At 43.3% G+C, this 21,894-nt stretch overlaps 1 protein-coding gene across 5 annotated transcripts in view; it reads right to left on the minus strand.

The window, feature by feature from the left end:
* The window catches only part of SGSM3 (small G protein signaling modulator 3), a 136,035-nt gene extending 128,195 nt beyond the window's left edge, over positions 1 to 7,840 (minus strand). The window contains exons 1-2 of one of the 5 annotated variants that reach the window (XM_085887077.1): positions 6,905 to 7,041; positions 5,367 to 5,485 (exon numbers count right to left, since the gene is read on the minus strand). In XM_085887077.1, the coding sequence (XP_085743203.1) occupies positions 5,367 to 5,372 (6 nt within the window). In that variant the 5' untranslated portion in view covers positions 5,373 to 5,485; positions 6,905 to 7,041. Of the gene's footprint in view, positions 1 to 5,366; positions 5,486 to 6,904; positions 7,067 to 7,728 lie in introns of those variants that run through there. The other 4 variants (XM_085887072.1, XM_085887064.1, XM_085887081.1 and 1 more) reach the window with 4 other exon arrangements.
* Between the last annotated feature and the right edge of the window lie 14,054 nt (positions 7,841 to 21,894).

The following is a 21,894-nucleotide window of genomic DNA, read 5'->3' on the forward strand; positions in this document are numbered from 1 at the left end:
AGACAGCTTCGAGGCGCGTGTGCGCACATCGAGGCCATCCTGTAAGCCCCAATATGGTACATATGTTATTTCCCCAAAAGAGTTTTGTGTCACGTTTCACTCAAATTACATTACAATACAACTCACTGACTATAACCACACTGCTCTGTTCATTTTAATAGTGCTGGCATGACTGACACCAATAGCTACTAATAATGAAGAACACTTAGTGTCTGGAAGTATGACAATGTACCGGAAGGAATCAGAACCAGCAAGTGCTCTCCGAAGAATCCTTAACATATCTGCTGTGCAAGCTGAAGGATTGTGCATCATAAAAATTCCAAATGGATTCGGAAACACATTATTTAAAAGGTTTTGGTTGCCGTCGCGTATTTGTGCTGAAAATATTTGCATTTTGTGCTTATTACACAAAATATTGTGTTGTACCCATTAGAGCCTGTTTGTGCTGAAATGTTGATGTCAAAGAGAACAAGGCCCGCAAAATTATTGGAATCGCCTGCAAAAAGTTGAATCTCTTCTTTTTTTTTCTACACAATGTCGAGGCTCATGTGAGAGCTAGCACACAAACAACAAGGGGGGCAGGAGACGAGAGGGGTGGGAGAGGGAAGGACAAAACAGTGGGGAACATGGACATTAGGAAATCTGTGGAAGGGAGAGGAATGGGGCAGGGAACATGGGGTATACAAGATGGATATTACAGGGACTTTCAGGAAGGAAAGCAGGGAATTTGAAGGAGGTGGGTTTGGGGTGGATTAACGGGGGTATAAAAGATTGAGGATTTGGATGTGGGAAGATAAGAGGTGGTGGTGAACAGTAGGGCTGTCCTTATTTTTCGTTTTTTTCGGAAATTTCAAGGGGTTAACGCGAATTTAGGTTGATATTTATGAGAAAAAAATATATTAAAATATATGAACCCCCCCCCAAAAAAATTTTACTCGTTGCTACCGTCCATCGAAATTTGAAAAGAAAAAAAGAAATTCACTTTTTATTTTTCTTTTTTTTAATCTTATGCCAAAATGACATTAACATGTAACGTATGATGTTTTCTGGTGCATTAGAATCTGAAATACTGCAGAGAAATATTGTTGAACTTGGCAAGATTTTTCCAGTCCGTGTCAGTGAAACTTGAAAAGTCTAAAAAAAAAAAAAAAAAAAAAAAAAAAAATCACGATTTTATGTATTTTTCGCGTTTTTCAAACTCCGCAGTTTGCAGACAGAGTCTGAACAGACGGGACAAGAGCTATAGTTCACTTGTTAAAAGTTGTTTTCTTAAAAGGAATCGTTTTCGGTGATCGGTTACCGCTTGTAATAGGTACTGCTTTTGCTCCTCATCGTACGTAATAAGACTGTTGTACTCAGTCACCAGGCCTACACCACACTCTGCACAGTCATTCACAAATTTCAGCTTGCTGACGATAGTACGGCTTTGTATGAAACTATCTTCAGTTTCCCATTGATCCGGGTCTTTGTGCAGAAAGTCAGAGTTCAAATGCAGTACATCAAAAAAAAACTTCTGCTTCTCGGAGATGCGAACTCTTCCAGTTTTCGGCGCTTGATATCTTTCTGGTGAACAACAGCTCTTTTCGGTGCTTCATCATCATCGTCATCGTCTTGTTCTTTTAGAGTTTGAGATCTTTTTCTTTTTGTCTCAATTGACATGTTTCGGTCAAATAGACATAATGGTATCAGTTCTACCGATAAATACCACAGCTGTCCCAGCAACTTTTCACCGTTGCCTTAGATATATCAACGTTCACTTCGGAATATTTATCCATTCGCTTTAACAAATAACGATAACAATGTCATTCTGAAACGACAGAATAGTTATCATTAGTTCACGAAAGGCAATTTCGCTAAATGCCTGAATGACCGGATACCAGACGTGAAATTGACGGCAGTCAGTCAGTCACTGACTGACGGACTCGGTGATTCAATGGAGCAATGAGCAGTCAATACAACAGATCTAAGCAATAAATATCTCATACGTACAACAAGCCGTCAGTACAAGAACAAAAGACATAATTTCATGTTGAAAATGGAAAATTTCCCAATTTTTGAGCCACGTTTCAGGATATATGTAACACTTTTTTGGGATCAAAAACATTTTTTTCGTGTTATTCACGTTCGAACCAACCAGTAAGCACGCAAAAATATGACATAAAAATACAAAAAAACATTAAAATGCACATTTTTTACAATTTTTGACAGCTGGTAGCAACCCCGAGACAATTTTTTTCGGGTTCATATTTTTCTCTCGTAAATATTAACCTAAATTCGGGTTAGCCCCTTGAAATTTCCGAAAAAAATAAAATAAGGACAGACCTAGTGAACAGCCGTTTTGAAGGCCTGGAGGGAAGAATGGGATTGAAGAGAGCGAGGGAGTTTATTCCAATGTCGGGGAAAAAAAAAAAGAGGAATGAAAGCGTGAAGGTGAGCAATGATTCGTGATTTTGGTAGTTTTACTAGAAGGAGCTGGTTGGTGGACCTTGACCGCCCTGCGGAAATATGGTGGGGACAAAATGCAGACAGAGCGAGGGGGGGGGCGAGACCGGAGAGGAGACGGTCGAAGACAGAAAGACCACCGACCTGCCTGTGGTGATGTGAGAGACCCAAAGACAGCCTCATTGCGGGAGATTGGCCTATTACTCTAGAATTTCAGACAAGATCTCTGTCTTCTATCGCCTCTTTTTTGGTATTGCACCCTCTAACCTTCCCATGCTCCACTCCCCAAACACCCCCCCCCCTCCCATTACCCTGGCAGGCGACATGTGGTCTTCCAGCAACCCACTTGTGATTAAACTACCAAAATCCAGGTTCACTGCTCACCTCCACTCATTCGGTCATCTTTTCCCTCACCTGTGGAACAACTTTCCATCTGTTCAGTTCCATTTCTTCCCCACTCACCCACGCCCCCACCCCCCCCTTCACAGGCTTCAGTATGGATGTTCACCAACCCCTCATCCATAATCATGGTATTTCTATTGTAATTAATACTCTCCAGGCTCACCACTTCCTTTACAGGTTATTGTGCCCCCCTCCCCCTCCCTCCTTTCCTGCCATGGCATTTTATTTTGTTTTGTTCCATTTCTGTTTCATCCTGTTTTTTGCTTCTTTGTCCTCTTCTTCATCTTCTTTTTCTTGCTCTTTTTGAGCTTGTTAACCCTCTGTGTCCTGGAGCTTGTTGTAGCTTGTTGATCCAGCTTGCTGACCTTCTGTGTCCTGGAGCTGGATCTTATTGGAGCTTGTAGACCTTCTGTGACCTGGAACTGAAGCTTGTTGATCCAGCTTGTTGACCCTCTGTGTTCTCCTCCCCATCCCCTTGCTCTCATTCTTCCTCTTGCCCATTTTTCCTCCAAGTGTCCCTCTATGGTTGGTGCACTTCCCCACTTTCCACTGTATTCTTTTATGTTCCATTCTGTTCAGTGTTCCAGCTCTTTCACGAGCCTAAACCTTGGATACAAAAAAAAGTAATAGAAAGCCCAGCCACAAGATTAAAAGCCAAGTGTTAGCAGAATTGCAACTTTAACCAAACACACTTCCCAAAAGCCTACTTAACATGGTTTGAGATCGCACTTGTGCTTCGCACAGAGGAGGAACGTTATCGCCGGCACCTGAACAAATTAGAAATTCCTGCTCGAATGCACCAAGGGGCACTGCATCAGTAAATGTGGCTAGCGGACCAAATTCAGAATTGGATCTCAGTGAAATAGGCATTCTCTAACGACAGCCTATACACAACAACAAATTACTTGGTCTTCAATAAGGCAGCGGTGCTATACCCCAGTGATAAAGTATTAAATGCATCAAATCGATCTTTAAGAGTTCCCATTATTCCGGGATAATTTGTAAAGTTCATTCATGTTTGTATGCGACCTGTGGCCGCTGGTTGCATCATTGCTGGGTGTGTGGCTGTGCCACTGATGCAGTGCCCTCGGCTTCCAGTAAGCTGGTATTCATTTTGTCGACCTCCGAAGGACGCCGGCTGATTCAACCCACCTACCGTTATTTATAAACACGACAGGGGTTCAAACTCAGGATCCTAAGGTCTCAAGTGAGCCACCTTAACCATTAAGCAAACATCAGGCCTATTACCCTCGCTGAAGGAGAGGGTATTGCATTTGGGTCCGTTTGTTTGTTTGTCTATTTATGTTTGTCCGCACAGAACTTTCATTTTTTTCTCCTCAAGCGCTTGTCGGATCGAGACAAAATTTTCACCATTGGTGAGACTACTCATGTGGAATTCTGTAATGGTAATTATGACGTCATAGGTGACGTGGTGAGGCAGTCGTGTTGGAAAAACGGGAAAACTTTGGACCTCTATCTCTGAAACCGCACCAAGGAAAAAAAAATTGAAACTTGGCACATAGCAAGTACTCCTCATGGGGAATGAGTGTGATAGGTGCCTTTGTTATGATGTCATAATTGCATATGTAGAATGCCACACCTGATCAGTATGAAATTTTTTGAGGGTCATCTCGGGATTAAATGATCAACAAAAATTTTTGATGTCGTCGGTCACGTGATTCACCAGCCATAATGTTTTAAAAAAAAAAATAAAACTTTCAAAGATCTCTGAAATGGCTGAAGCAGTCATCACTGCCAACATTAATTTTATAAAGTGGCAGTTCTAATTATGTCTCTTATTAATTACATAACACACCAGAACACAAAACAAGTCCTGGAGAGGGTCTGCAATCTCCGATTGCTGTTTTTCTTGTTTCTAAAGTATAATTTGAAGGTTATCAGCAGTTTGTGTACATGGGTGATGATCCTGGGGTTAGTGTAGCGCAGGTATGATGGGCCGAATGTCCTTCTCTTACACCAAAGCTCCTTGTGTATCTTTGTGTCATATTATTATTCCATAAACAGAGAGTAGAATTAATAGACTTTCTATGATGCTGCCACTGGTACCCAAGAAAAGGGGTAACCATGTCTTGATGGTTTTTTTTTTTACTGAAATTTGTCATCACAATTCTTCGTTGGACGTGCTCCTGCTGACGGCACGGGCAGTTCCACAGATGATGTCAAGATGCCTCTTTGGACAGCTCCCTTGCCTTCGAAACAGTCTGGCATCTCGCCATGCTTGGTGGGCTTTCAGCTATCAGCAGCTTTTGCACTCATAGCCTGGCGGGGGTTATGCGCACAAACAGTCCGTTGCCGCGTTACACATCACCATGACCGTCACTCAGAGAGAAAGATGATGCAATGCTCAAACCCCTTCACAATTTTTGCCTCACCAACATCCCTATCCCACAAAGCTCATAAAGTACTGATACTGGGAAGAAAAAAAAAATCGTGTCATTATACTTCGGTAGAGAGGACGATATCTCATGTGGATAAAATAGGTGCGGACGTATGGTGCTCACGTGCATTTACAAAAGTTCACTCAAACAAGTCTTGGAAAGTCTTTTCAAACTCTGTGCTCTTTAAACAGCAAGAGAAACGTCGATTCATGGAAAAATTAAACAATGGATCAGGCAGCAAGCTGTGGAGCAAAAAAAAAAAAAACAAACAAACAAAGCATGAGGGCAACGAAAGGCAAACTTGTACTGACAACTATTAGATCGTTTTGGTAATTCCATAAACCTCTCCTTTATAGGATCAGCAGGAGGATTGCACTTGTTTATTTATTTATATATTTTTTTCTCAACAGCTATCAAAACTCCAGGACAGTAAACCATACCAACATACACTATCGCTCACGAGTAATAACCGGCATTATAAAAACGATGACATTGTATAATGCATCATCATGGCTTCCTCTGAAGTGGAAGCAAGTTGGCTAGCCGGCTATCGGTGGTGGTGGTCGTATGGCAGCTTAGCTGCCGGGGTAGCTATCATTTCTTGAAGTGTGACCGTCGCTGATGCAGTGCCCCTCGACCAGTACACACACTGGAACCGGTTCTCATTTCGTCGACCTCGGAAGGATGACGGGCTGAGTCAACCCCCCTGGTGTATTAATTCAGCGGCCGACGGGGCTTGAACTCAGGACCCTCGGATCCCAAGCCACCACCCTAACCACTGAGCCAACCTAGGATCCCAAGCCGCCACCCTAACCACTAAGCCAACACCAGGCTAGCCGGCTATCCATCCCATAAAGGAGGATCAAACGAGGACTTTAATCCCATTATCAGAAACGCAGGTGTGGCGCCAACAAGCCAGAGTGCTCGTGACGTCGTGGGATGCGCTCGCGGTGGGGGGGTAGGACGACGACGGGAGTTTGTGGCATTATGACGTAGGGGAGAGGGGGGAGGACGACGGGAGTTTGTGGCATTATGACATAGGGGAGAGGGGGGAGGACGACGGGAGTTTGTGGCATTATGACGTAGGGGAGAGGGGGGGGGACGACGGGAGTTTGTGGCATTGTGACGTAGGGGAGGGGGGTAGGAGGACGACGGGAGTTTGTGGCATTATGACGTAGGGGAGAGGGGGGAGGACGACGGGAGTTTGTGGCATTATGACGTAGGTTGTACGATATTTATCAATCAAACAATTGTGACGATGGAAGGTTGTAAATGCACAAGGGCGGGTGTGTTGCGAATTATAGAACGAGGAAAGGATCTCGATATAAATAATTAAATATTCGAGGGAGGAGAAGACAGACACCGGCACACGGGACCGGAGCGAGGGGTTTGGAGCGATATCGATGAACAGGATGTGCGGACAACACCAGGGTTCACGGATGAACGACAGACAGAGACAGCTGGAGGCTCTGATCCGAGATTGTTAAAAAAAGGACATACTCCGACAATATGGCAGGGTGATGATTATATATATATATATGTATATATATATATATATACATATACATATACATATTACATACACAAATATCACGGTCAGTCACTGAAAACACGGCGTTCGGATGTGCGATGTAATCAGCGCCTCCCAGTGCCAGTCCTACCTCGTTTCCCGCTCGCAGGTCACGGCTCCTCCATGAAACAAAGCAACGTCTGGTCCGGTTCGTTTTCTCTCACATTTGTTACCTCCCCGTCCTCGTCCTCGTCCTCGTCCCCGTCCTTCCTCCCCCCGGTGCTACACGCGCTTATTGTGCCGTTGCCGTCCCAGCCCACGGACACCTCTTCCCTCCTCCCTCAGCTCCCGCCTCCTACGCACGTCAGGTTGCCTTGACGTCATGACGTCACGGAGCCACAACGCGGTGACGTCGACATTGCTCGAGCAACAGTCACAGCCGGTTGGAGAGAATGATGATGTTCGCGCCTCGTTGGAGGGAAGAATCGTTCGAATAAAACGTTTCATCTCGCGGCCATTCATCGGTGGCGGGAGGTTATCTTTTCACCCCTGTGGATGTCCGTGTGTAACCAGGATATCTCAACGGGTCGTGGACGGATTCGGACGAAATGAGTCGATTCCGGTTCAGGTCCGAATCCAGATCCGGCCAATGAGTGGCACACAAAACGTAAACTCTTCAGCTTGGTGTTGGTTGCCCTTAGTAACCAAAGAAGATCGTTCACCTAAAAACGCAAGCTGCACACTACCCACCTGGTAGACTTGTAGTAAATGCATCATCTGTGACACAGACGGTGTAACCAGGGGTATGTTCAGTGACCAAGCAGCTAGCTCGCGCTTGTAAAGCCAGCCGTTCCTTAACGGTTTCAAATTAGAGTGCTTAAGCCGCTTGGCGAGCGTCTACAAGAAACATAGTAACTGAACATACCCCCCGCCCAAAGGGGTCAAGGAACCTCTTAAGATTTTCGAAAAAAATACCTTTAAAGACCCTGGGGTGGTGCACAACCATCACATATTGACTCCCTCACCGAACCAACAAACTCCCCCTTTCGAAACTTCTCTCATGTCTGTCGATGTTCCCTGGGGTGACAAGCTTGCTTGCTCCGAGGTGGCGCACTCCCTTTGACTTTCGTACGTCACGACGTCATGACGCGTAAAATTATATCCGCGACTTTAATCACACGCGCGTCTCGCCGTTGGTGATTTAAAGGTTCCGGGATCCCATCCTGCGCGATTGGTGGAAAGAAGCGTTACCATGACGACGCTGTTGCTTCCACTGCATTTCCTCAGACGTGGGTGACACGGTTCATCTTCCATGAGGATGGTGCCTCATTATTATTGATCCCTCATCAGTTATCACTGCGGTGAACTGGATGATTGTTTTTTTTTTATACAAAGGGTTTACAAGACCAGAGCAACATCTGACGAAAGTATTTACAAACAACAACGCAGGGAACACATCCACATCCATCCATTCATCGTCACGTGTGCAGAACTTGGTTGCGGCGAGTGATGTAACTGGTGTGCTTGATAATGTTACTAGTGTGCTTGGTAATGTTACTGGAGTGCTTGGTAATGTTACTGGTGTGCTTGATAATGTTACTAGTGTGCTTGGTAATGTTACTGGAGTGCTTGGTAATGTTACTGGAGTGCTTGGTAATGTTACTGGTGTGCTTGATAATGTTACTGGAGTGCTTGGTAATGTTACTGGAGTGCTTGGTAATGTTACTGGTGTGCTTGGTAATGTTACTGGAGTGCTTGGTAATGTTACTGGTGTGCTTGGTAATGTTACTGGAGTGCTTGGTAATGTTACTGGAGTGCTTGATAATGTTACTGGAGTGCTTGGTAATGTTACTGGAGTGCTTGGTAATGTTACTGGTGTGCTTGATAATGTTACTGGAGTGCTTGGTAATGTTACTGGAGTGCTTGGTAATGTTACTGGTGTGCTTGGTAATGTTACTGGAGTGCTTGGTAATGTTACTGGAGTGCTTGGTAATGTTACTGGAGTGCTTGGTAATGTTACTGGAGTGCTTGGTAATGTTACTGGAGTGCTTGGTAATGTTACTGGAGTGCTTGGTAATGTTACTGGAGTGCTTGGTAATGTTACTGGAGTGCTTGGTAATGTTACTGGAGTGCTTGGTAATGTTACTGGAGTGCTTGGTAATGTTACTGGAGTGCTTGGTAATGTTACTGGAGTGCTTGGTAATGTTACTGGTGTGCTTGGTAATGTTACTGGAGTGCTTGGTAATGTTACTGGTGTGCTTGGTAATGTTACTGGAGTGCTTGGTAATGTTACTGGAGTGCTTGGTAATGTTACTGGAGTGCTTGGTAATGTTACTGGAGTGCTTGGTAATGTTACTGGTGTGCTTGGTAATGTTACTGGAGTGCTTGGTAATGTTACTGGTGTGCTTGGTAATGTTACTGGAGTGCTTGGTAATGTTACTGGAGTGCTTGGTAATGTTACTGGAGTGCTTGGTAATGTTACTGGTGTGCTTGGTAATGTTACTGGAGTGCTTGGTAATGTTACTGGAGTGCTTGGTAATGTTACTGGAGTGCTTGGTAATGTTACTGGTGTGCTTGGTAATGTTACTGGAGTGCTTGGTAATGTTACTGGAGTGCTTGGTAATGTTACTGGAGTGCTTGGTAATGTTACTGGAGTGCTTGGTAATGTTACTGGTGTGCTTGGTAATGTTACTGGAGTGCTTGGTAATGTTACTGGAGTGCTTGGTAATGTTACTGGAGTGCTTGGTAATGTTACTGGTGTGCTTGGTAATGTTACTGGTGTGCTTGGTAATGTTACTGGTGTGCTTGGTAATGTTACTGGAGTGCTTGGTAATGTTACTGGAGTGCTTGGTAATGTTACTGGTGTGCTTGGTAATGTTACTGGAGTGCTTGGTAATGTTACTGGAGTGCTTGGTAATGTTACTGGAGTGCTTGGTAATGTTACTGGAGTGCTTGGTAATGTTACTGGAGTGCTTGGTAATGTTACTGGAGTGCTTGGTAATGTTACTGGAGTGCTTGGTAATGTTACTGGAGTGCTTGGTAATGTTACTGGTGTGCTTGGTAATGTTACTGGAGTGCTTGGTAATGTTACTGGAGTGCTTGGTAATGTTACTGGTGTGCTTGATAATGTTACTGGAGTGCTTGGTAATGTTACTGGAGTGCTTGGTAATGTTACTGGAGTGCTTGGTAATGTTACTGGAGTGCTTGGTAATGTTACTGGTGTGCTTGGTAATGTTACTGGAGTGCTTGGCAATGTTACTGGAGTGCTTGGCAATGTTACGGGAGTGCTTGGTAATGTTACTGGAGTGCTTGGTAATGTTACTGGTGTGCTTGATAATGTTACTGGAGTGCTTGGTAATGTTACTGGAGTGCTTGGTAATGTTACGGGAGTGCTTGGTAATGTTACTGGAGTGCTTGGTAATGTTACTGGTGTGCTTGGTAATGTTACTGGTGTGCTTGGTAATGTTACTGGAGTGCTTGGTAATGCTACTGGTGTGCTTGGTAATGTTACTGGTGTGCTTGGTAATGTTACTGGAGTGCTTGATAATGTTACTGGAGTGCTTGGTAATGTTACTGGTGTGCTTGGTAATGTTACTGGTGTGCTTGGTAATGTTACTGGTGTGCTTGGTAATGTTACTGGTGTGCTTGGTAATGTTACTGGAGTGCTTGATAATGTTACTGGAGTGCTTGGTAATGTTACTGGTGTGCTTGATAATGTTACTGGTGTGCTTGATAATGTTACTGGTGTGCTTGGTAATGTTACTGGTGTGCTTGGTAATGTTACTGGAGTGCTTGATAATGTTACTGGAGTGCTTGGTAATGTTACTGGTGTGCTTGGTAATGTTACTGGTGTGCTTGATAATGTTACTGGTGTGCTTGGTAATGTTACTGGTGTGCTTGGTAATGTTACTGGTGTGCTTGGTAATGTTACTGGAGTGCTTGGTAATGTTACTGGAGTGCTTGGTAATGTTACTGGTGTGCTTGGTAATGTTACGTGAGTACTTGATAATGTTACTGCAGTGCTTGGTAATGTTACTGGTGTGCTTGATAATGTTACTAGTGTGCTTGGTAATGTTACTGGAGTGCTTGGTAATGTTACTGGTGTGCTTGGTAATGTTATTGGAGTGCTTGGTAATGTTACTGGAGTGCTTGGTAATGTTACTGGAGTGCTTGATAATGTTACTGGAGTGCTTGGTAATGTTACTGGAGTGCTTGGTAATGTTACTGGTGTGCTTGATAATGTTACTGGAGTGCTTGGTAATGTTACTGGAGTGCTTGGTAATGTTACTGGTGTGCTTGGTAATGTTACTGGTGTGCTTGGTAATGTTACTGGAGTGCTTGGTAATGTTACTGGAGTGCTTGGTAATGTTACTGGAGTGCTTGGTAATGTTACTGGAGTGCTTGGTAATGTTACTGGAGTGCTTGGTAATGTTACTGGAGTGCTTGGTAATGTTACTGGTGTGCTTGGTAATGTTACTGGAGTGCTTGGTAATGTTACTGGAGTGCTTGGTAATGTTACTGGAGTGCTTGGTAATGTTACTGGTGTGCTTGGTAATGTTACTGGAGTGCTTGGTAATGTTACTGGAGTGCTTGGTAATGTTACTGGAGTGCTTGGTAATGTTACTGGAGTGCTTGGTAATGTTACTGGTGTGCTTGGTAATGTTACTGGTGTGCTTGGTAATGTTACTGGAGTGCTTGATAATGTTACGGGTGTGCTTGGTAATGTTACTGGAGTGCTTGGTAATGTTACTGGTGTGCTTGGTAATGTTACTGGTGTGCTTGGTAATGTTACTGGAGTGCTTGGTAATGTTACTGGAGTGCTTGGTAATGTTACTGGTGTGCTTGGTAATGTTACGGGAGTGCTTGGTAATGTTACTGGAGTGCTTGGTAATGTTACTGGAGTGCTTGGTAATGTTACGGGAGTGCTTGGTAATGTTACTGGTGTGCTTGGTAATGTTACTGGAGTGCTTGGTAATGTTACTGGTGTGCTTGGTAATGTTACTGGAGTGCTTGGTAATGTTACTGGAGTGCTTGGTAATGTTACTGGTGTGCTTGGTAATGTTACTGGAGTGCTTGGTAATGTTACGGGAGTGCTTGGTAATGTTACTGGAGTGCTTGGTAATGTTACTGGTGTGCTTGATAATGTTACTGGAGTGCTTGGTAATGTTACTGGTGTGCTTGATAATGTTACTGGAGTGCTTGGTAATGTTACTGGAGTGCTTGGTAATGTTACTGGTGTGCTTGGTAATGTTACTGGAGTGCTTGGTAATGTTACGGGAGTGCTTGGTAATGTTACTGGAGTGCTTGGTAATGTTACTGGTGTGCTTGATAATGTTACTGAAGTGCTTGGTAATGTTACTGGAGTGCTTGGTAATGTTACGGGAGTGCTTGGTAATGTTACTGGAGTGCTTGGTAATGTTACTGGTGTGCTTGGTAATGTTACTGGAGTGCTTGGTAATGTTACTGGTGTGCTTGGTAATGTTACTGGAGTGCTTGGTAATGTTACTGGAGTGCTTGGTAATGTTACTGGTGTGCTTGATAATGTTACTGGAGTGCTTGGTAATGTTACTGGAGTGCTTGGTAATGTTACTGGAGTGCTTGGTAATGTTACTGGAGTGCTTGGTAATGTTACTGGTGTGCTTGGTAATGTTACTGGAGTGCTTGGCAAGGTTACTGGAGTGCTTGGCAATGTTACGGGAGTGCTTGGTAATGTTACTGGAGTGCTTGGTAATGTTACTGGTGTGCTTGATAATGTTACTGGAGTGCTTGGTAATGTTACTGGAGTGCTTGGTAATGTTACGGGAGTGCTTGGTAATGTTACTGGAGTGCTTGGTAATGTTACTGGTGTGCTTGGTAATGTTACTGGTGTGCTTGGTAATGTTACTGGAGTGCTTGGTAATGCTACTGGTGTGCTTGGTAATGTTACTGGTGTGCTTGGTAATGTTACTGGAGTGCTTGATAATGTTACTGGAGTGCTTGGTAATGTTACTGGTGTGCTTGGTAATGTTACTGGTGTGCTTGGTAATGTTACTGGTGTGCTTGGTAATGTTACTGGTGTGCTTGGTAATGTTACTGGAGTGCTTGGTAATGTTACTGGAGTGCTTGGTAATGTTACTGGTGTGCTTGGTAATGTTACTGGTGTGCTTGATAATGTTACTGGTGTGCTTGGTAATGTTACTGGTGTGCTTGGTAATGTTACTGGTGTGCTTGGTAATGTTACTGGAGTGCTTGATAATGTTACTGGAGTGCTTGGTAATGTTACTGGTGTGCTTGGTAATGTTACTGGTGTGCTTGATAATGTTACTGGTGTGCTTGGTAATGTTACTGGTGTGCTTGGTAATGTTACTGGTGTGCTTGGTAATGTTACTGGAGTGCTTGGTAATGTTACTGGTGTGCTTGGTAATGTTACGTGAGTACTTGATAATGTTACTGCAGTGCTTGGTAATGTTACTGGTGTGCTTGGTAATGTTACTGGTGTGCTTGGTAATGTTACTGGTGTGCTTGGTAATGTTACTGGAGTGCTTGATAATGTTACTGGAGTGCTTGGTAATGTTACTGGTGTGCTTGGTAATGTTACTGGTGTGCTTGGTAATGTTACTGGTGTGCTTGGTAATGTTACTGGAGTGCTTGGTAATGTTACTGGTGTGCTTGGTAATGTTACTGGTGTGCTTGATAATGTTACTGGTGTGCTTGGTAATGTTACTGGTGTGCTTGGTAATGTTACTGGAGTGCTTGATAATGTTACTGGTGTGCTTGGTAATGTTACTGGAGTGCTTGGTAATGTTACTGGTGTGCTTGATAATGTTACTGGTGTGCTTGGTAATGTTACTGGTGTGCTTGTTAATGTTACTGGTGTGCTTGATAATGTTACTGGAGTGTTTGGTAATGTTACTGGAGTGCTTGGTAATGTTACTGGTGTGCTTGGTAATGTTACTGGAGTGCTTGGTAATGTTACTGGAGTGCTTGGTAATGTTACTGGTGTGCTTGATAATGTTACTGGAGTGCTTGGTAATGTTACGGGAGTGCTTGGTAATGTTACTGGAGTGCTTGGTAATGTTACTGGAGTGCTTGGTAATGTTACTGGTGTGCTTGGTAATGTTACTGGTGTGCTTGGTAATGTTACTGGAGTGCTTGGTAATGTTACGGGAGTGCTTCGTAATGTTACTGGAGTGCTTGGTAATGTTACTGGTGTGCTTGGTAATGTTACTGGTGTGCTTGGTAATGTTACTGGTGTGCTTGATAATGTTACTGGAGTGCTTGGTAATGTTACTGGAGTGCTTGGTAATGTTACGGGAGTGCTTGGTAATGTTACTGGAGTGCTTGGTAATGTTACTGGTGTGCTTGGTAATGTTACTGGTGTGCTTGGTAATGTTACTGGTGTGCTTGGTAATGTTACTGGAGTGCTTGGTAATGTTACGGGTGTGCTTGGTAATGTTACTGGTGTGCTTGGTAATGTTGCTGGAGTGCTTGATAATGTTACTGGTGTGCTTGGTAATGTTACTGGTGTGCTTGGTAATGTTACTGGTGTGCTTGGTAATGTTACTGGTGTGCTTGGTAATGTTACTGGAGTGCTTGATAATGTTACTGGAGTGCTTGGTAATGTTACTGGTGTGCTTGGTAATGTTACTGGTGTGCTTGATAATGTTACTGGTGTGCTTGGTAATGTTACTGGTGTGCTTGGTAATGTTACTGGAGTGCTTGGTAATGTTACTGGTGTGCTTGGTAATGTTACTGGTGTGCTTGGTAATGTTACTGGAGTGCTTGGTAATGTTACTGGTGTGCTTGGTAATGTTACTGGTGTGCTTGGTAATGTTACTGGAGTGCTTGGTAATGTTACGGGAGTGCTTGGTAATGTTACTGGAGTGCTTGGTAATGTTACTGGTGTGCTTGGTAATGTTACGGGAGTACTTGATAATGTTACTGCAGTGCTTGGTAAAGTTACTGGTGTGCTTGGTAATGTTACTGGTGTGCTTGGTAATGTTACTGGAGTGCTTGATAATGTTACTGGAGTGCTTGGTAATGTTACTGGTGTGCTTGGTAATGTTACTGGTGTGCTTGGTAATGTTACTGGAGTGCTTGGTAATGTTACTGGAGTGCTTGGTAATGTTACTGGTGTGCTTGGTAATGTTACTGGTGTGCTTGGTAATGTTACTGGAGTGCTTGGTAATGTTACTGGAGTGCTTGGTAATGTTACTGGAGTGCTTGGTAATGTTACTGGTGTGCTTGGTAATGTTACTGGTGTGCTTGGTAATGTTACTGGTGTGCTTGATAATGTTACTGGAGTGCTTGGTAATGTTACTGGAGTGCTTGGTAATGTTACTGGAGTGCTTGGTAATGTTACGGGAGTGCTTGGTAATGTTACTGGAGTGCTTGGTAATGTTACTGGTGTGCTTGGTAATGTTACTGGTGTGCTTGGTAATGTTACTGGAGTGCTTGGTAATGTTACGGGTGTGCTTGGTAATGTTACTGGTGTGCTTGGTAATGTTACTGGAGTGCTTGATAATGTTACTGGTGTGCTTGGTAATGTTACTGGTGTGCTTGGTAATGTTACTGGTGTGCTTGGTAATGTTACTGGTGTGCTTGGTAATGTTACTGGAGTGCTTGATAATGTTACTGGAGTGCTTGGTAATGTTACTGGTGTGCTTGGTAATGTTACTGGTGTGCTTGATAATGTTGCTGGTGTGCTTGGTAATGTTACTGGTGTGCTTGGTAATGTTACTGGAGTGCTTGGTAATGTTACTGGTGTGCTTGGTAATGTTACTGGTGTGCTTGGTAATGTTACTGGAGTGCTTGATAATGTTACTGGAGTGCTTGGTAATGTTACTGGTGTGCTTGGTAATGTTACTGGTGTGCTTGGTAATGTTACTGGTGTGCTTGGTAATGTTACTGGTGTGCTTGGTAATGTTACTGGAGTGCTTGGTAATGTTACTGGTGTGCTTGGTAATGTTACTGGTGTGCTTGGTAATGTTACTGGTGTGCTTGATAATGTTACTGGAGTGCTTGGTAATGTTACTGGAGTGCTTGGTAATGTTACTGGTGTGCTTGGTAATGTTACTGGTGTGCTTGGTAATGTTACTGGTGTGCTTGGTAATGTTACTGGAGTGCTTGATAATGTTACTGGAGTGCTTGGTAATGTCACTGGTGTGCTTGGTAATGTTACTGGTGTGCTTGATGTTACTGGTGTGCTTGGTAATGTTACTGGTGTGCTTGGTAATGTTACTGGAGTGCTTGATAATGTTACTGGTGTGCTTGGTAATGTTACTGGAGTGCTTGGTAATGTTACTGGTGTGCCTGGTAATGTTACTGGAGTGCTTGGTAATGTTACTGGAGTGCTTGATAATGTCACTGGAGTGCTTGGTAATGTTACTGGTGTGCTTGGTAATGTTACTGGAGTGCTTGGTAATGTTACTGGAGTGCTTGGTAATGTTACTGGAGTGCTTGATAATGTTACTGGAGTGCTTGGTAATGTTACTGGTGTGCTTGGTAATGTTACTGGAGTGCTTGATGATGTTACTGGAGTGCTTGGTAATGTTACTGGTGTGCTTGGTAATGTTACTGGTGTGCTTGATAATGTTACTAGTGTGCTTGGTAATGTTACTGGAGTGCTTGGTAATGTTATTGGAGTGCTTGGTAATGTTACTGGAGTGCTTGATAATGTTACTAGTGTGCTTGGTAATGTTACTGGAGTGCTTGGTAATGTTACTGGAGTGCTTGGTAATGTTACTGGAGTGCTTGGTAATGTTACTGGAGTGCTTGGTAATGTTACTGGAGTGCTTGGTAATGTTACTGGTGTGCTTGATAATGTTACTAGTGTGCTTGGTAATGTTACTGGTGTGCTTGATAATGTTACTGGTGTGCTTGATAATGTTACTAGTGTGCTTGGTAATGTTACTGGAGTGCTTGGTAATGTTATTGGAGTGCTTGGTAATGTTACTGGAGTGCTTGATAATGTTACTAGTGTGCTTGGTAATGTTACTGGAGTGCTTGGTAATGTTACTGGAGTGCTTGGTAATGTTACTGGAGTGCTTGGTAATGTTACTGGAGTGCTTGGTAATGTTACTGGAGTGCTTGGTAATGTTACTGGAGTGCTTGATAATGTTACTAGTGTGCTTGGTAATGTTACTGGAGTGCTTGATAATGTTACTAGTGTGCTTGGTAATGTTACTGGAGTGCTTGGTAATGTTACTGGAGTGCTTGGTAATGTTACTGGAGTGCTTGGTAATGTTACTGGAGTGCTTGATAATGTTACGAGTGTGCTTGGTAATGTTACTGGAGTGCTTGATAATGTTACTAGTGTGCTTGGTAATGTTACTGGAGTGCTTGGTAATGTTACTGGAGTGCTTGGTAATGTTACTGGAGTGCTTGGTAATGTTACTGGAGTGCTTGGTAATGTTACTGGAGTGCTTGATAATGTTACGAGTGTGCTTGGTAATGTTACTGGAGTGCTTGATAATGTTACTAGTGTGCTTGGTAATGTTACTGGAGTGCTTGGTAATGTTACTGGAGTGCTTGGTAATGTTACTGGAGTGCTTGGTAATGTTACTGGAGTGCTTGGTAATGTTACTGGTGTGCTTGATAATGTTACTAGTGTGCTTGGTAATGTTACTGGTGTGCTTGGTAATGTTACTAGTGTGCTTGGTAATGTTACTGGAGTGCTTGATAATGTTACTAGTGTGCTTGGTAATGTTACTGGAGTGCTTGATAATGTTACTAGTGTGCTTGGTAATGTTACTGGAGTGCTTGGTAATGTTACTGGAGTGCTTGGTAATGTTACTGGAGTGCTTGATAATGTTACTGGAGTGCTTGGTAATGTTACTGGAGTGCTTGGTAATGTTACTGGTGTGCTTGATAATGTTACTGGAGTGCTTGGTAATGTTACTGGAGTGCTTGGTAATGTTACTGGAGTGCTTGGTAATGTTACTGGAGTGCTTGATAATGTTACTGGAGTGCTTGGTAATGTTACTGGAGTGCTTGGTAATGTTACTGGAGTGCTTGGTAATGTTACTGGAGTGCTTGATAATGTTACGAGTGTGCTTGGTAATGTTACTGGAGTGCTTGATAATGTTACTAGTGTGCTTGGTAATGTTACTGGAGTGCTTGGTAATGTTACTGGAGTGCTTGGTAATGTTACTGGAGTGCTTGATAATGTTACTGGAGTGCTTGATAATGTTACTGGAGTGCTTGGTAATGTTACTGGAGTGCTTGGTAATGTTACTGGAGTGCTTGGTAATGTTACTGGAGTGCTTGATAATGTTACGAGTGTGCTTGGTAATGTTACTGGAGTGCTTGATAATGTTACTAGTGTGCTTGGTAATGTTACTGGAGTGCTTGGTAATGTTACTGGAGTGCTTGGTAATGTTACTGGAGTGCTTGGTAATGTTACTGGAGTGCTTGGTAATGTTACTGGTGTGCTTGATAATGTTACTAGTGTGCTTGATAATGTTACTAGTGTGCTTGGTAATGTTACTGGTGTGCTTGATAATGTTACTGGTGTGCTTGGTAATGTTACTGGAGTGCTTGGTAATGTTACTGGAGTGCTTGGTAATGTTACTGGAGTGCTTGGTAATGTTACTGGTGTGCTTGATAATGTTACTAGTGTGCTTGGTAATGTTACTGGTGTGCTTGGTAATGTTACTAGTGTGCTTGGTAATGTTACTGGAGTGCTTGGTAATGTTACTGGAGTGCTTGATAATGTTACGAGTGTGCTTGGTAATGTTACTGGAGTGCTTGATAATGTTACTAGTGTGCTTGGTAATGTTACTGGAGTGCTTGGTAATGTTACTGGAGTGCTTGGTAATGTTACTGGTGTGCTTGATAATGTTACTAGTGTGCTTGGTAATGTTACTGGTGTGCTTGGTAATGTTACTAGTGTGCTTGGTAATGTTACTGGAGTGCTTGATAATGTTACTAGTGTGCTTGGTAATGTTACTGGAGTGCTTGGTAATGTTACTGGAGTGCTTGATAATGTTACTAGTGTGTTTGGTAATGTTACTGGAGTGCTTGGTAATGTTACTGGAGTGCTTGGTAATGTAACTGGTGTGCTTGATAATATTACTGGTGTGCTTGGTAATGTTACTGGAGTGCTTGATAATGTTACTGGAGTGCTTGATAATGTTACTGGAGTGCTTGGTAATGTTACTGGTGTGCTTGATAATGTTACTGGAGTGCTTGGTAATGTTACTGGAGTGCTTGGTAATGTTACTGGAGTGCTTGGTAATGTTACTGGAGTGCTTGGTAATGTTACTGGAGTGCTTGATAATGTTACTGGAGTGCTTGGTAATGTTACTGGAGTGCTTGGTAATGTTACTGGAGTGCTTGATAATGTTACTGGAGTGCTTGATAATGTTACTGGAGTGCTTGATAATGTTACTGGAGTGCTTGATAATGTTACTGGAGTGCTTGATAATGTTACTGGAGTGCTTGGTAATGTTACTGGAGTGCTTGGTAATGTTACTGGAGTGCTTGGTAATGTTACTGGAGTGCTTGGTAATGTTACTGGAGTGCTTGATAATGTTACTGGAGTGCTTGATAATGTTACTGGAGTGCTTGGTAATGTTACTGGAGTGTTTGGTAATGTTACTGGAGTGCTTGGTAATGTTACTGGAGTGCTTGGTAATGTTACTGGAGTGCTTGGTAATGTTACTGGTGTGCTTGGTAATGTTACTGGTGTGCTTGGTAATGTTACTGGTGTGCTTGGTAATGTTACTGGAGTGCTTGGTAATGTTACTGGAGTGCTTGGTAATGTTACTGGAGTGCTTGGTAATGTTACTGGTGTGCTTGGTAATGTTACTGGTGTGCTTGGTAATGTTACTGGAGTGCTTGGTAATGTTACTGGTGCAGTGCCTCCTGCAGGTTCGAGTCGGCACTTGTAATTTGTTCAGGGTGTTCATGATGACTCCAGCTAATCTTCGCCAATGACGGCGTTAGGTATTTAATATCCACCTACTACTGAACGTGGCTGACGGTTCCTTCCGAGTGGACGATGGGAATCGAACCCAGACGAGACGACTCGAGGTGAGGTGCCCGACCTTGAAGCAAGTGTGCCACCCCAGGGAACATCGAGAGACATTAGACGTACATCCAAGGAAGTTTTTAAAGGGAGAAGATTTTGAGTCAGAGAGGAAGTCAATAATGTGATGGTTATTTATCTCCAGGGTCTTAAAGGGTATTTAGTTCGAATATATTGTACTTGAGAAGGAATAAGATTACTGAAGGCTACGAAACAACAAATGTGTAAAAGAAACACGTATATCACCCCCGACAGCATATCTCAAACGTTTGTGTGTGATGGTCTTCGAGGTGTCTAGTCTGGGTGGGCTTAAAGCATCACATCAACTAACCTGTAGTCCGCTGGCTAGACGTTAAGCTGGGTATCTGATCGGTTAGAATTTGCTGGCGGACATTAAAGATCCCACGATGCCTTTCGAAAAGAGTAGATGCCAGCACCCAAAGGGGATAAAATACTTCAGTACCGAGAGTGGCGACTTCTGCAGGGTGTTCTCAAGCAGGAAAACTCCTTGGGTATAACAGATCATGCTATGGAAACCCAGTTATAGATGACATTCACAAAAACCAATTTCCAAGTGAAGTTCAACACAAACTCGAGACACGACTTTCAAAATGACAAGTCAATGCCAAACGTGTGTGTTGTCTCTGCTTCGGTTCTGCTCCCATGGAACTTTTAACCAGTCCGAGCGATCACCCTTCCCTTTCCAGAGAGGGACAACAAGGCCCCTCTTCTAGTCAGTTGGGATGATGCCTCTGTTCCAGGCAGAGCACAGAACTGCATGCAACGACACGAGTGCAGCATCTCCACCAGCCTTGAGAAGTTCAGCATCCAGTTCAGGTAAAGTTCAGGTAAAGCTCCAGGGATGCTGCAGATCCCTGGAGCTTTACCCCATTTCAACTGGTTCACCGCAGCCTGCGTTTCCACAAACGAAGGCAGTTCAGTTGATTGGAAGGTCAGCAATAGGGATAGTAACACCCCTGACATCCAACCTACCAGCTTGTGGATCAGCCTAGTACAGCCGCTCAAAATAACCAGCCCAGCGGGACTTCACTTTGGATTCCTCTGTCAAGAGCCCAGCCCTATTGATGTCACGTAAATAAGTCGTGACATCAACAGGGCTGGGTGAGGCATCCAGTGTAATACCGCAACTATAATATGTATTTTCAAACCATGTCAAAACAATGGTCCCAAGTAACCCGCATCTGGTGGGTTTGGTCCACGTTTTCACTTCCAACCCGGATGATCTGCCGAGGCTGTAATAAGCATGCATTTGATTTCCAATAAACCTTGCATTTCCAGGCAAAAAGTAAGCATCATGCAACGGTCAATCAGAATACTTGCAGGAATATTGCAACAGTGAATGCACGGTTCAATACCACTGTACAATTGGCACCGCACGTCTCATTTTGTGGCATCTTTCGTTGGTTTTTTCCTGTCCTAAATGGCTTCAATGTTGAGCGACGAAGGATCCAATTTGTTGGTGACTCCACCGAATAAGCAGAAAGGTTCGTTCATTTACTAAATTCCAGCAAGAATAGTCAACATTTTGGCCTTGCATCCAACCAGTAAACGATAACAGTAAGAAGGCATTGTGTACAGGAAGGCATTGTGTACATTGTGTACAGGAAGTACCACTTGTGTTTAGGGCTGATTTCAGACACGACCACACAATTAGGACATTGCATCTTTGAAAGTGAACTCCAACAAGATGAAAACTGCACGTCATGTTTTCCAGTTTTTCAAAATTTCCTTTGGTGGTCTCTAACATTTTCTTTGTTTTCCTCATAAATAAATTGTATTACTATAATTCTTGTTTTAAGTATTTAAGGTGCGTAACACAAGCTTTGGAGTGGCACACCAAGGCAAGAGAGATGTAGAAACACACCTCAATGGGAATGAACATTTAAAGCTGTCCCTTGTGATAAACATGTCATGACATAAATTGGGCTGAGTGAAGCATTTCGTGTAATGCCACAACAATAACCTGTATTTTCTCACCATGTCAACACAATGGTCCCAAGTATTTCCCATCTGGCTTGAGATGGCAAGCAGTGCCAGCCCATTGCTTCATTCTTTGTTGCAGATGACATGAAGGACTAAGTGACTCAAGTTGACATGCTATTCACAGGTTA

Source organism: Eptatretus burgeri, chromosome 1 (genome assembly GCF_056783735.1).
Source record: "Eptatretus burgeri isolate ZD-2024b chromosome 1, Ebu_testis_v1, whole genome shotgun sequence".
Classification (NCBI taxonomy): domain Eukaryota; kingdom Metazoa; phylum Chordata; class Myxini; order Myxiniformes; family Myxinidae; genus Eptatretus; species Eptatretus burgeri.